The sequence below is a fragment of the Neoarius graeffei genome, chromosome 17, assembly GCF_027579695.1.
Source record: "Neoarius graeffei isolate fNeoGra1 chromosome 17, fNeoGra1.pri, whole genome shotgun sequence".
Classification (NCBI taxonomy): domain Eukaryota; kingdom Metazoa; phylum Chordata; class Actinopteri; order Siluriformes; family Ariidae; genus Neoarius; species Neoarius graeffei.
This window is the reverse complement of record NC_083585.1, coordinates 24,402,268-24,416,010: the sequence shown is the minus strand read 5'-3', so window position 1 is coordinate 24,416,010 and position 13,743 is coordinate 24,402,268. Positions and strand designations below refer to the sequence as shown.

The 13,743-nt window shown below is 42.7% G+C and overlaps 1 protein-coding gene across 2 annotated transcripts in view; it reads left to right on the top strand.

Moving 5' to 3' along the window:
• kmt2a (lysine (K)-specific methyltransferase 2A) overlaps positions 1 to 13,743 on the top strand; it is a 94,099-nt gene that overhangs the window by 65,256 nt on the left and 15,100 nt on the right. Inside the window, exons 11-26 of one of the 2 annotated variants that reach the window (XM_060943863.1) lie at positions 1,627 to 1,719; positions 1,816 to 1,936; positions 2,021 to 2,134; positions 2,301 to 2,485; positions 2,587 to 2,760; positions 2,917 to 3,027; positions 3,122 to 3,195; positions 5,871 to 6,064; positions 6,193 to 6,293; positions 7,809 to 7,946; positions 8,074 to 8,232; positions 8,324 to 8,441; positions 8,551 to 8,629; positions 8,714 to 8,874; positions 8,977 to 9,126; positions 9,222 to 13,698. In XM_060943863.1, coding sequence (XP_060799846.1) covers positions 1,627 to 1,719; positions 1,816 to 1,936; positions 2,021 to 2,134; positions 2,301 to 2,485; positions 2,587 to 2,760; positions 2,917 to 3,027; positions 3,122 to 3,195; positions 5,871 to 6,064; positions 6,193 to 6,293; positions 7,809 to 7,946; positions 8,074 to 8,232; positions 8,324 to 8,441; positions 8,551 to 8,629; positions 8,714 to 8,874; positions 8,977 to 9,126; positions 9,222 to 13,698 — 6,449 coding nt within the window. Of the gene's footprint in view, positions 1 to 1,626; positions 1,720 to 1,815; positions 1,937 to 2,020; positions 2,135 to 2,300; positions 2,486 to 2,586; positions 2,761 to 2,916; positions 3,028 to 3,121; positions 3,196 to 5,870; positions 6,065 to 6,192; positions 6,294 to 7,808; positions 7,947 to 8,073; positions 8,233 to 8,323; positions 8,442 to 8,550; positions 8,630 to 8,713; positions 8,875 to 8,973; positions 9,127 to 9,221; positions 13,699 to 13,743 lie in introns of both variants that reach the window. The other variant, XM_060943862.1, reaches the window with a different exon arrangement.

Sequence of the window (13,743 nt, the reverse complement as noted above, 5' to 3'; positions counted from 1 at the left end):
CAGTATTTCTGTGAGCTGCTGAAGGACCATAAATTAATGTTGCAATTTTTTTTTTTTGTTTTTGTTAACATATGATCTATTCCAGTGGTTCTCAACCGGGGGGGCGCGCCCCCCTGGTGGGGCGCGGAGGTACTCCAGGGGGGTCGCGAGTAGGCTTCATGTATGGAGGAAAAAAAAAATCTGGGGCTAACAGGCTATAGTAGCTAAGCAGATGCAACACATTTACCCATGTCAAAATGCAGGACATTGGACAATTACATACAAATCAATACTATTATAAAATCTATCATCAATCTATCATAAAATCTTGTGTGTAGGTTATTTTAAGCCCGTGACGCGAACATGACGCAACGTCACGTGAGTGAGTCTGCATACCGTGGCCACCGTGTGAGTGCTTGCCACACACACACTAGTCTGGTTTCTTGCCGAGTTAACTCGTGCCGACTCTCGCTAGTCTACTATCATCAATCCATCGATACAGCGCAAAACCCAAACAGTCTTTTTAAAGACTACTACCCCACACTGTATTTTTGCTTTCCCCATTTCAGCTCTACCCAAATAATTTGTTGTTTTTGTTGTTTTCTTACTGCTAGTCTACTATGGATAATGCTACTACTGCTGCTACTACTACTACTACTAATAATAATAATAATAATAATAATAATCTAGCCCAGGGCTATCTATCTATCTATCTATCTATCTATCTATCTATCTATCGGTCGATATAAGGTGCTGTAGGTCGGGTGGCGTCACTGCGGGTGAGTGTGTTTGGGGGGGCGGGGCGAGAAGAGGGGCCCCCAACTGCAATGAACCAGCTTTGGTGGGGCCCAGGTTGCAAAAGGTTGAGAACCCCTGATCTATTCTATCAGTCAACATCAATAACCTATGGTCAGAAAGTAGAATAAGATGATTCTAGGGGGAAAAACAAGGCTATGGCTAACAGAAACTCATTATGACGTTTTGTTATAGTAATTTTAGATTCTTTTAAATATGTATTGGGGTTGTTGATTAGACTAATGCATTCACTAAACAGTGCTGTGTTGACTATTCAGGGAAGTGGGGGGAGGGGAGAGGAAACGGAGGCAGATGCAGTGGCGTGTCCGACATTCATCAATATTTGCTTCAATTCTGGAAAGGACAGCTTGTCAACAAGTCTTATACGTCATTGAATTGGGTCTCTCTGAGACACATACTCGGACCCTTACACATTTGCAGTCGGTGCTGACCACCTGTGTTCTGATCACTCGAGGCGCGTTTTAAGACCATTTGTTAAACTAAAGGCTTACATGCTTTGCAGGGTCAAAAGTACCTTCCATTTGGAATGCACTCCAGTTTTTTTAAAGCTGTTTTATTCTTACACAGTCATACTCATGCAGACAAAAACACAAGTATCTGCGTTTTTATTTAGGGAGTTGATATGCACTACTTCTTCTAAATTGTAAATATGTGGCCTACATGCAAATATGAATACTCAAGTGAGCAATCGAACTTGAAACCTAAATCAAAGTACTTTACTGTATTACAGCACTACTTTCAACTGTTTTATACAGTATAACCCTGAATTAGCTCTGAAACTGATCCCTTGGTTTGGTTTGGTTTGGTTTGGTTTGGTTTCCTTTCACGCAGGAGCTGCTGGAGTGTGACAAGTGCCGAAACAGCTTTCACCCAGAGTGCCTGGGACCCAACCATCCTACAAGACCCACCAAGAAAAGAATCTGGGTATTACACACACACCTTATTTATTTATTTCCCTAGCTGTTTATTCTAATATGCTGTTAGATTGCAGTTATTTACTGACATTAACATCCGTCACAGATTTGTACCAAGTGCGTTCGCTGTAAAAGTTGTGGGGCTACCAAACCAGGAAAGACTTGGGATGCCCAGTGGTCACATGACTTCTCCTTGTGTCATGACTGTGCCAAACATTTTGCTAAAGGTGGGTGTTAATCACACTGACCGACATTTTTGTTTATGTGCAAACACACGGTAGTCACGTCTAATATGTAACGTTTGTCTGTAGGAAACTTCTGCCCTCTCTGTAATAAGTGCTATGATGATGATGATTATGAAAATAAGACAATGCAGTGTGGAAAGTGTGATCTCTGGGTTCATGCCAAATGTGAGAATCTTACAGGTGAGTGAACTGTTTGTTCTCCGCAGCCTGTCTAGTGTTTTGAAATAATAATAATAAAGTCATTCTTTTGTGTTCTGTGATTACCATAGTATTTTTGTGCTGACGCTTTATCTTGACTTTTTCTTTAAAGGGAAAAAAAAAAACATATTTACTATTTTCATTTTAGATGAGATGTACGAGTTGTTGTCCAGACTGCCTAAAAACGTGGCCTACACCTGTGTTAAATGTACTGAGCACCACCCACCTAAGTGGCGCACTGCCTTAGAGAAGGACGTTCAGAACAGTATGCGCCAAGTTCTCACTGCACTCCTCAACTCTCGCACTTCCACTCACCTGCTCCATTACAGACAAGTAACTATTCCCAACTAATTAGATCAACTTGTATGTACTACTTTTTTTTTTTTTTTTTGGCTCTGTGGTTCTTTGCTGAATTGTGTCCCGTGGCGTCCTAGGCGGTAATGAAACCACCGGAGTTGAATCCAGAAACCGAAGAGAGCCTCCCCTCACGACGTTCGCCTGAAGGGCCTGACCCTCCACTTCTTACCGAGGTTTCCCTGCCCAGTGATTCACCCCTTGACTTGGAGTCTGTGGAAAAGAAAATGAATTCGGGGTACTACAGATCTGTGGTAAGGGATTTGAAATGTTTTCGGTCGTTGAGCCATTGAAATATTTCTGAGATTTCTGCCAGGATTTGCACGAGCGTGTTAATATGTGCGGAGATTGGATGCTGTTCGTTTCCCCCATGTACTAAATATTGCTGTTTTGTCGCTGTTGTTTTTAAGCTGGACTTTAGCGATGATATTGTGAGAATTGTCCAGACGGCCATTAATTTAGAGGGAGGTCAGCCAGAAAGTAGAAAGGCTAACAGCATGGTGAAGTCCTTCTTCATTCGGGTAAGGCCTGAGCAAGAGCTGGCACGACGTTCACAGTGGATTGTGCTTCAGGCCTGGAGCACTGCTATTTCTAACACTGTGATGTTCCTTACAGCAAATGGAACGGGTTTTTCCTTGGTTCAAGGTGAAGGAATCAAAATTCTGGGAGGCACACAAAGTCTCTTACAAGTGAGTCTCTCTCTCTCTCTCTCTCCCCCATCAGTATATAAGTTTTTCTGTCAAAGCATCATGTTTTTGCCTTCCTTTATCCAAAACGATTTGTGTTTGTGGTGTATTATTTGTAGTTTTGTTTCAAGTGCATTTTATTAACTATTACAAGGCTGTTTCTCATTAGGCCCAAAAAAAAAAGTGTGTTTCCGGTAACATGAAATACTAAAATAAGGTTGGTAGGTAGGAAAAAGTTTTTTTTTTTTTTTTTTCCTTAATTTTTTTTTAATTTTGTTCGAAAAAAATTAACACAAGTAAACATCTTACAAAATAGTATTTTGGCACAGAATCCTTTATACCACACATCATAATAAAATAAAAGTGTTTTAAATCTTTAAACGAATAAAAAAAAATATCGCGAGAGTTCGAGTTATGATCTACGGAAGCGTATTGCTGCCACACTCAAAAAAATTGGCTTAGAATCAAGTAATTACGTGAAAAGATATTGTTAACAAAGTTATCATGTTTTTACAATATATTTATCATGTAATAACACAACATCACGTAATTTCATGATACGAAATTATCACGTTATTTCATGATATTTTCATGTAATAACATGAAAACACCTTATCAAGAAATAACGTGAAAATAACGTCCTAGGCTAGGCTACTTCCATTAAAAGCAGACGGCCTAGCCTAGCCTACTGTAGAACTCGGGTCGAGCAAAAACACCGAGCAAAAACATGGCTGAATCCTGAATGACTCCTATTTGTATAAATAGGGGACTACATAGGCGGCAAAATGTAGTGTTTTTCCCTGCTATGGAAGTACACTTGTATACTGAAGAGGAAGCAATTTGCATTACAGCCTTGAATGAGGATTCAAAATGGCGGCTTGGCTCAGTTTTCCCTTCCTCCTTCAGTATACAAGTGCGCTTCCATGTTTATGCAGGAGGGCTGATAGAAGTGGCGAAACATTTTACTTTTTATCGTTTCTTTCACAACCTGAATGCGTTGAAACAAAAAATTATGACAAACTAACGCCGCTTGCACTAAAATATCGAGGGAAATTTGTAATAAAAACTTTACGGTCGGCAATTTCGACGCGGAAATTCTCGATCGGTCGGGTTACCGGAAACACTTTTTTTTTTTTGGCCTTATGAAGGTGTCCTTTTTTATATTTATGTATCTATTTATTTTTTATAGCAACACAAAGGCTGTACAATATAACAAAACAGACAAACAAAGGGAAGAAGTAGATTTTTAAAGTGCAAATGAAATCCTTAGTGATTTCTAATATATACGCCGTACCAGTCAAAAGTTTATACACCCCTACTCTTTCATAAGTTTTTCTATGTTATCATTTTCTACACTGCAGAATACTACTGAAAACACTTTTGCATTACCATCATTGTATTAGTATTACTAGTTTTTTTTTTAACCTGTTTGATTTGGTTTATCTTTCCTGCTTTTTGCCTTTTTTTTGTCATTACTCTCTACCTCACCCGGGACGGAGTCTACCAGGGAGTGAGGTATTGTTTTTGGTGGGTTTTTTTGGTTAATGGTATTATGGGAAAACGGCTGGACCAATCTTCATGAAACTCTCAGGATAGATGAGCATTGGTCTCAAATAGAACCTCCAACATTTTGAGGGTCATGCGGTCAAGGTCCCCAAGAAGATCAAAATGTTTTTTTCATGATATCTTCCTTCAGATTCATTCAGTTGTGTTCTGATTGGCTGAGAACAGTATGGCATGCAAAAGAGAATCAAGACCATGTTTATTGGCCAAGTATGCTCACACACAAGGTCAAGGTCACTAAAAGGTCAAAATCGTTTTTTCGCGATATCTTCCTCCATATTCATCGTAAATGCTACCGGGTGAGGTTTGTTTTGCCTGGCAACACTTGTTTATTTCTGTTATTGCTGTTCTAATTTTATTTTATTTTTTTTAAATAGCCCCTTATTTCTTATATGGCCTGTCATTCCTGTAGCCTGGGGGGATAAACGGTGGCTACTTTTGAAGAATCAAATTGTATTTATTTATTAATTACACTTTTTGTATGTCACGTAGCTTCGTGTGTGTGTGTTCCATATGTTATTTCAGAGTTTTGGTGTTTTGCCAAGGTGTCTTTTAGTGTCTGAACATTTAATGTAGGGGATGGGACCAGACGTTTCAGTGGTACAATGGCAGTGATCTAATGTGAAGCTGTAACAGCTTGTTAGTGAGTTATCTGTCTCTTTGCTCTCCTTCAGAGCACAAATATCACCTGTCCATGGGGAATGCATGGTTTAGTTCCATTGTTGGAGACCAACCTCAAGTATCGTGTTTCACATGGGTGCTTTGACAAGTCTTGTGGTTGCCCTGTGGTTAGACTGTGGTAGACTTTGTCTGTTACCATGAATTATTCATGGGTATTTGAAGCATTGTGCTGTAAGTTTTAAAATCCCCTTTCTGTAATGTATACGTACATTGGCTGACTCCTTATTATGATGTAGCTGTTTGCTTCTTTAACAGTCCTTAGCACAAGAGAAGCATTTACTGTCCCATTAGAGTTATCAGCCGTTGAGTGGTGAAACCATCAGTGAATATATTTTAAGTCGATTCATATATTTGCACTTTGTGTCTGCATGTTTACTGAATATAGTGATGCTAAGTGACCGGTTTTTTTTTTTTCTTTCTTCTTTCTACTGCAGTAGTGGTTTACTTCCTAATGCTGTACTACCTCCTTCTCTGGATCACAACTATGCCCAGTGGCAGGAGAGGGAAGAAATGGCATGTTCTGAGCACCATCTCTCTATGAAGATTATTCCTGCTCCTTCTTCTAAAGCTCCTGGAGAACCCGACTTCCCAATTGTCCCTCCACCACCACCTCCACAGTTTACACATGGTAAGGGGGGGGAGAAAGTCTACTTTTTTCAGGCTGAAATATGTAATTTGAGATTTTTTTTTCCTCATCCTTCTCTCCCCCCCCCCCCCCTTTTTTTTTTCTTTTCTCTCCACCACCAAATTATTTAGACCTGAGTCAGGAGGACATCCCCGAACCTCCCCCTCCTGCTGGTATTGATGACAATAGACAATGTGTACTTTGTCTGAACTATGGTGATGAGAAGACAAATGTAAGTCAATACAGTATTTGTCCATCTATTATCTATACCACTTATCCATCAGGGTTGTGGGGGTAGAGCCAATCCCAGCTGACTTCGTGCGAGAGGCAGGGTACACCCTGGGCAGGTTGCCAGTCTATCGCAGGGCTAATGCCAAGACGAATAATCATTCACGCTCACATCTGTGGGCAATTTTAGAGTACTTGGTTGACCTAATCCACGTCTTTGGACTGTGGAAGGAAACCACAGCACCCAGAGGAAACCCACACAGGCATAAGGAAACTATGCAAACTCGTGCACAGAAAGGTCCCAAATCGGCTGTGAGGTTTAAACCGAAAACCTTCTTGCTGCAAGTCGACAGTGCTAAACACTTCTCTAGTATTCTTCTTTAGTATTTCTTTCCCCAGGATGATGTACAGTGAGCCATTCATTATCACGAATTATTATACAGACAAGACACTTTTTCGATGGAATAAAAACATGTTCTGTTCCCTTCTAGCGGGTTTCATTCATTTGGTTTGATACCATGCAATATTGTTCGCATATCGCTTATCCTACGTGTATTACGGTACATCACTCTACCCAGTGGAGAATGAGCGTTGAATATGGTTTACGATATTGCATGATTGTCAGGACATGATGACCTCACATGTCGGAGACATAAAACTTCCATGCTAGTGAGCAACTGTGACAATTTGTAAACAAACATGGCTGCCAGGTTTGCTACATTAAATACGGAAAATTTTGAAAGAGAAGGATGCGTTGAACGCCCAAAAGGAATGTGTATGTATAATAACGACAGCCAGTATTATTTAAATACACCCCAACAGACTGATGCAGGACTCCAACACAAAGTGGAAGGCTCTTGAATCACTCTGAAGGGGTTTATTTCGCGATAATGACTGGCTTACTGTACCTTATCCCACCTATCACATAGCTACTTGCTAAAGAAATCAATGATCTGACACAAAATGATGATTTTTAAAAATGATTTTATTGCTTCCGCTAATGACCTGGTCCATAGCAGTGGTCTGTTGTATAGAAATAACAGACCACAGAATGCTGCAATTGAGTATTCATCAGAGTCGTGTAATAATAACCTTATTTAAACAATATTAACATGAATGAATTGGACTAAACCTGCCAAAGAAGGTGAAGAAATGTTACAACGCCTTGTCAAACCATTTCCATGTACGCAATCGGACACGCCTCCACGCTCAATGCTGTCCCAGTGCGTAGCACAGAACATGCAAAACACGTAGTTAGCTTGTGGGTGGACCGCGTGCTAGCACATCTGTGTGCCACTTTTTCCTGTGAGCCCCCTCTGTGTGCCGTGATGCAACAACACAGAAGTATAAATGGGCCTTTAAACATTTCGACCTTTTACAGAACCTTCTAATAGATCACTACTCCAATTTGAATGGTTGCTCTCAAGTATTTAAAAAAAAATAATAATATTTTATACAATTATTTCAGAAAACGTGTCCATTTGTGTTCAGTGCTTCATTGAATTTTCATTTCTGATAGGAATGTGGAAGGCTGCTTTACATTGGCCAAAATGAGTGGACTCATGTGAACTGTGCATTGTGGTCAGCAGAGGTATATGAGGAGGAGGATGGCTCTCTCAAAAATGTCCACATGGCAGTAAGCCGTGGCAGACAGCTGGTAAGGCAGCGTTAACCCTGTGCTTTGTATAGCGTCTGTTCAGTAGATTTAAAAGTTGTTTAAGTGCTTTAAAACCATTTACCTTGAAGTATTTCATGGTTTCTCTCCTGTTCTCCTCCCCCCCCAGCACTGTGAGAACTGTCAAAAACCAGGAGCCACTGTAGGCTGCTGTCTTACCTCTTGCTCAAGTAACTACCACTTCATGTGTGCTCGTCAGTGCCACTGTGTCTTTCTGGAAGACAAAAAGATGTATTGCCAGCGACATAGAGACTTGATCAAAGGCGAGGTAGGAAAATCACTCCCTCCCACCCACCCCCCTCCGTCATATCTCTGCAGCTTACATCATGTGTATCAACAATGTTGGAATTGTTGTTCAGGTACTGTCAGATACAGGATTTGAAGTGACCCGGAGGGTTCTGGTGGACTTTGAAGGGATCAGTTTGAGAAGAAAATTTCTCCATGGCCTTGAACCAGATAATGTCCACATGATGATCGGTATTTCCAGAATCTGATTATTTTTGTAACGTTTTCCCAAATTGTATAAAATAAATGAGTATATAAATTATGGCATGGTGAACTTTTGCATTCTTTATTTTCAATGTAGGTTCCATGACCATTGATTGTCTTGGTATGTTAACGGAGCTCTCAGATTGTGAGCGAAAACTCTTTCCCATTGGATATCAGTAAGTAGCTCATTAGGTCACAGATCATCATGTTGATTAATCATACAAAGTGTGTAAAATGTAAGTCACATCCTCTATTTTAAGATGCTCAAGGGTCTACTGGAGTACACTGGATGCCCGCAAGAAATGTGTCTACAGATGTAGAATTCTGGCATGCCGCCCTCTAGTGGCAGACAGCATCAGTAACAGCATAGTCACACAAGAGAACAATTGTACTATTGCCCACAGCCCACCTCCAGTCTCGGGTAAGACCAGAAAGTTTTATTGAAGTGTGAAATTAGTTGCGATTTGATAATTTTAATTTTTTTTTTTGGTAATTGAGTTTTTCTACAAAATGCTTTCAGAAGAGGCGGACACGCCACCATTGCCTGATTCAGTCTCTGTTGACCATAGCATCTTGCCCATGATGCCAAAACCAAGGGTTTACTTTAGAAACAGACACCCCAGTTACCCACCCTGCCATCGTTTTTCTTCCTCTAGACACCTGCCCTCTCCAGGTATCCATGTTAAGCATATGTTATGTTCTGTTGTTCATCCTTTGGACTATGACTTTTTTATTATATTGTTTTGTTTTTGTCCGTTTTCATCCCAGGGGCTGTCAGTACAGCTCATGAAATTGTAACTGTTGGTGACCCTCTGCTGAGCTCCAGGCTACGTAGTATTGGGTCTCGTCGCCATAGCACTTCCTCCCTCTCACATCAGCAGCCAAGACAGAGAATGTCCTCTGGTCCACAAGGAAGTATCTTATCCAACCAGTTCCAACCAGTGTCTCCATCACTTGCCTCGACCTCCCAGGACCTTGGAGGTGGAGATTCTGTAAAAGGGAAATTGTCTAGTGGTGAGAAACCTCCATGTCGAGAGACAACCACTGTAAAAACCATAGCCCAGTATAGACCTGTTTATGGTGTTACAGAGAGAGTGAGTAGTGGTAGAGATGCTAGCAAAAAGCCACATGAAGGAGAGCATCTTAAATCTGCTCCATCAGCAGTCCTGGCATCACCTCCACTTGGAACTGCAGTTTTGACTGGGCATCAAAGGGGCAGTGACAGCATGAGGATAGAAAAGGGGAAACCGGTAACAAAAGACACTGATCTACCAGCAGGAGCCACTCTTTTGGCTAGCAATCCACTTGCTACTGATTCAAAAGATAATGCTGTTCCAGGGAAAGAAGCAGTCATTACAGCAGTGCCAGAATCTAAAGATATTCGAAAGACTTGCTCTCCCCAGGCACTGCACCACAAAACTGGCAGTAGGAAATCCCATGACTGTGTCTCAGGACCATCTCTAGCTGCAGCTCCTAAGCCTCTCTGGTCACATGGAGTGATTACTGGAGGGGAGGACATAAAACGAGGAACTCAGGCAAGCCCCTCAGTGGTAGCTAGTCATGTGACCTCTAACACCAAAGAGAAGCCCTCGAAAGTTAAATTAACCGAGGGCAAGGATGTTTCAAAAGAAAGGAAGGAGGTGCCTCAAAACAGTAAGGCGCAGATTCTTAATAGTAACTCTAGCAGCTCCAAAACCAGTAATATTAAAACCCAGGCCCAAGTGTCATCCTCGCAAAATAATACAAATAAAGGCACGGCTGTCATCAGTAACAAAACCTCAGGCTCTGTGGACATTACAAAATCTCATAGTCAGAGAGGTGAAAGGCAGATAAAGTCTCGGGAGAGATTTGGCACGGAGAAAAAACACAGTTCTGCAGTGGAAGCAGTTCAGTCAATGCCAGGTTCAGAGCGGAATGTAGGCCCCCCACACGTTCACCTTAAATCAAGAGAAGAACCTATGCCAGTTGAGAAGGATTGCACAGAGAGACTGTCTCTAGCATCTCAAAAAATGGATCCTAATGGGACCAAAGCTGTTAGCACATGCGCAAATACAAACACATCCACTTCCAGATCCCTTGGTAGCCATGCTTCACAGAGGAAGTCTTCCCATGCAATGCTATTTTCTCCTTTTGCCAGCTCTGAAAGCTCAGAGTCTGATAGCCACACACCTCCAGAAGAGCAGAATGTGGACCACCACTGTGCTGAGGATGATGGCGATGGGGTGGATCATAATTTAGAAGATGAAAGTTCTCCAGAGAAGCACCAGGAGGAGGACAGTGATGGTTCCACAAAACGACGATACCCTAGGCGAAGCGCTAGGGCTCGCTCCAACATGTTCTTTGGACTTACCCCCTTCTATGGTGTCCGTTCCTATGGTGAGGAAGATCTTCCTTTCTACAGTGGCGATATCCCTATAAGAAAGCGCTCAGGTGGCAGCAAGCGATCAGCTGAAGGACAAGTCGATGGGGCTGATGATATGAGCACATCATCATCTGCAGACAGTGGAGAGGAGGAGGAAGGGTTTGGTCCAAACAAGGATTCATACTATTATAACTTCACGCGAACCATTATAAACCCTAGCTCCAGTTTTCCTTCTATTGAGGGTATAGGTCAGTGTTTAGGAAGAAGATCACAGATCCACAGGTTCATGAAGGATGGAGCAAAGGAAACTGATGATGACAGTGATGAAATAACCGCAGCGACCAAAAGTTTAGAATGCCAACAGATTGGTCAACTGGATGGAGTCGATGATGATTCTGAAAGTGATGCCAGTGTCAACACCAGCAGCACAACCACTGCTACAACATCCTCGACACATAAAAACTCAACCAAAAAGAGGGGTCGAGAGAGCCGAGCTGAGAAACTGAATGCTGACTCTGGGAAAGAAGCTGAAAACACTGCTGGTGATGGAAGCACCCATAGCCGCGATGTTCGTAAAAATCAGAAGGATAACTGTCTGCAGTTAGGAAGTGTGAAATCGCAGGGACAGGATCCTCTTGAAAACCAGCTATCGCTTAGTGCAGACCTTCTTAAGTCTGATTCGGACAACAACAACAGCGATGACTGTAACATCCTACCTTCTGATATTATGGAGTTTGTGTTAAACACGCCATCAATGCAAAGCTTGGGACAACAGCCAGAGGCTAATTCCACTGAACCATTTTCTTTGGATGAGGGCTATGGAGTTGATGTAAACCGAAGGAAGAATATACTTTTTGAAGACTTTACCCAGCCACTGCCCAGCACAGAACCTGTAGAGAGTGGAGTGAGCACCTCAATTCCAGTAGAAGAACCCTATGGCCTCCCACTGGAGCTGCCGTCTGACCTTTCTGTGCTCACAACTCGTAGTCCATCTGTAAATAACCAAAGTCATGGTTCACTCATTTCTGAGAGCTCTGAGCGCAGTATGCTGGCCTTGGCTACAGAGGAATCAGGAGTTGATAAGGCTGGGGACAAGCAGAGAGCAGGAAGTGCTGTATCTAGCGAGAGCCCACGAGATGATGGTGGAGATTCGCAAACAACTGAAGGTGACATGACACCTGATCATTTCATTTCTACTCGCATTGATGGAGATCACATTTCAAGTCATGGAATAAACCAAGTAACAGAAGCAGGGAATCCAGATCTAACCAGAACATCGAGCACACCAGGCTTGCCAAGTTCACCTACTGTGGCTTCGCAGGGTCAGAAGTTTATTCCTTCTGCCACAGTCAGTACAGGTCACTCTCAGATTGTGAGCCCTGCTGTTCAGTCCACTCATTCTCCTTTGAAAGCTGGTCCAGAGAAATTGATAGTTCTGAATCAGCATTTGCGACCTCTTTATGTACTGCAAACTCTCCCCAATGGTGTAACTCAAAAGATACAGATTGCACCATCTGTCAGTGCAACCGGTGTCATGAATAGCAGTGCACCTGTATTGACAGGCCTCAGTGCTGGAATTTCTCCCTCTCAGTCCATTTTCCCTGCCGTGACCAAAGGTTTAGTTCCTGTGCCTCATCATCCTCAGCTTCATGCTTTTACTAGCACCACTCAGACAGGTTTCCAGTCAATTATTCCCAGCACTACATCTGGCCTTTTTATTGGCGTTCCTTCTCATGATCCCCAAATTATTGCATCAGAAGCTGGACATAGACATGATCTGGCCCCCAGTGTTGCTATGGTATCCAGTGCATCGTCCATTTCCCCAACTCCTACTGTGCTTGCCACTGGGCATGGCAAAAAGCGGCCAATTTCGCGTCTACAACCTCGTAAGAACAAGAAGCTGGCCCGATCCAGGAGCCAACCCACACTTGCACCATCAGAGGTTGGGCCTAACATGACCCTTATTAACCTGTCCTCTCCACAAATTGCTACTGGAATCCCTGCTCAACCAGGACTAGTCGAACTTGGCACAATAACAGCTGCAGCGGCCACATCTCACCGCAAAATGCCAAACATCATAAAACGCTCAAAATCTGGAGTAGTGTACTTTGAGCCTACTCTCCTTCCACAACCAATGCCAATCTCGACTGCTGCTCAGGCTGGTATCATTGGGCATGATCCCTCAACCCACTTATTGCCTTGTACGGTGGCAGGACTTAACCCTAATCAGTCATTGCTGAACGTTGTATCAATGCCTCCGACAGGACCTGGAAATCTTTTGGGAGCAAATTCCGTGTCTTTAAGTACTCCGGGGCTCATTAGCTCGGAGATCACAGGCCCCATAAGTAACCTTGTCTTTAAAGCCGGTCCACATAACCTGGGCCTTCCAGAGCAGCAAATGGTTCTTCAGTCTGGAACCCCTATGGTGTCCCAAATTGCCAGTCCTGCCCAGACTTCCATTGCAAGTAGCATCTGTGTTCTTCCACCAAATCAAATCAGCATGTCACCCAGCCAGCACCAAGACAAAGAAGCCAATGTTTGCAAAGAAGGCAGTCTTCAGAATCCTGTTACTAAAATTGTAGCAGATAAGACTGTTGATCCCAGTACCAGTCACATCACGCATGACCAAAATAAGGGTCATGCAGTTGGAGTTCCTTCCCAGAGCTCACAAACCTCACCTGTCTCACAAGCCACAAGCCAACAGCAAGCACTGAAGTCACCTGCTGCCAAAACTTCCACAGGCATTGGAAAGGTAAAGCAAAAAGCAAAGAGGACTCTACCAAGTGTAGCCAATAGTGGTGGAAAGAAGCACAAGGGTGGGCCATCGGAGGCACCGACAGAATCACAGGGTGTTCCTGACTCTACAAATCCGTCTTTACAGAGGTAATCACAAGTAATTTTGCAGTCTTATCTTGCCAAGTATGCCTT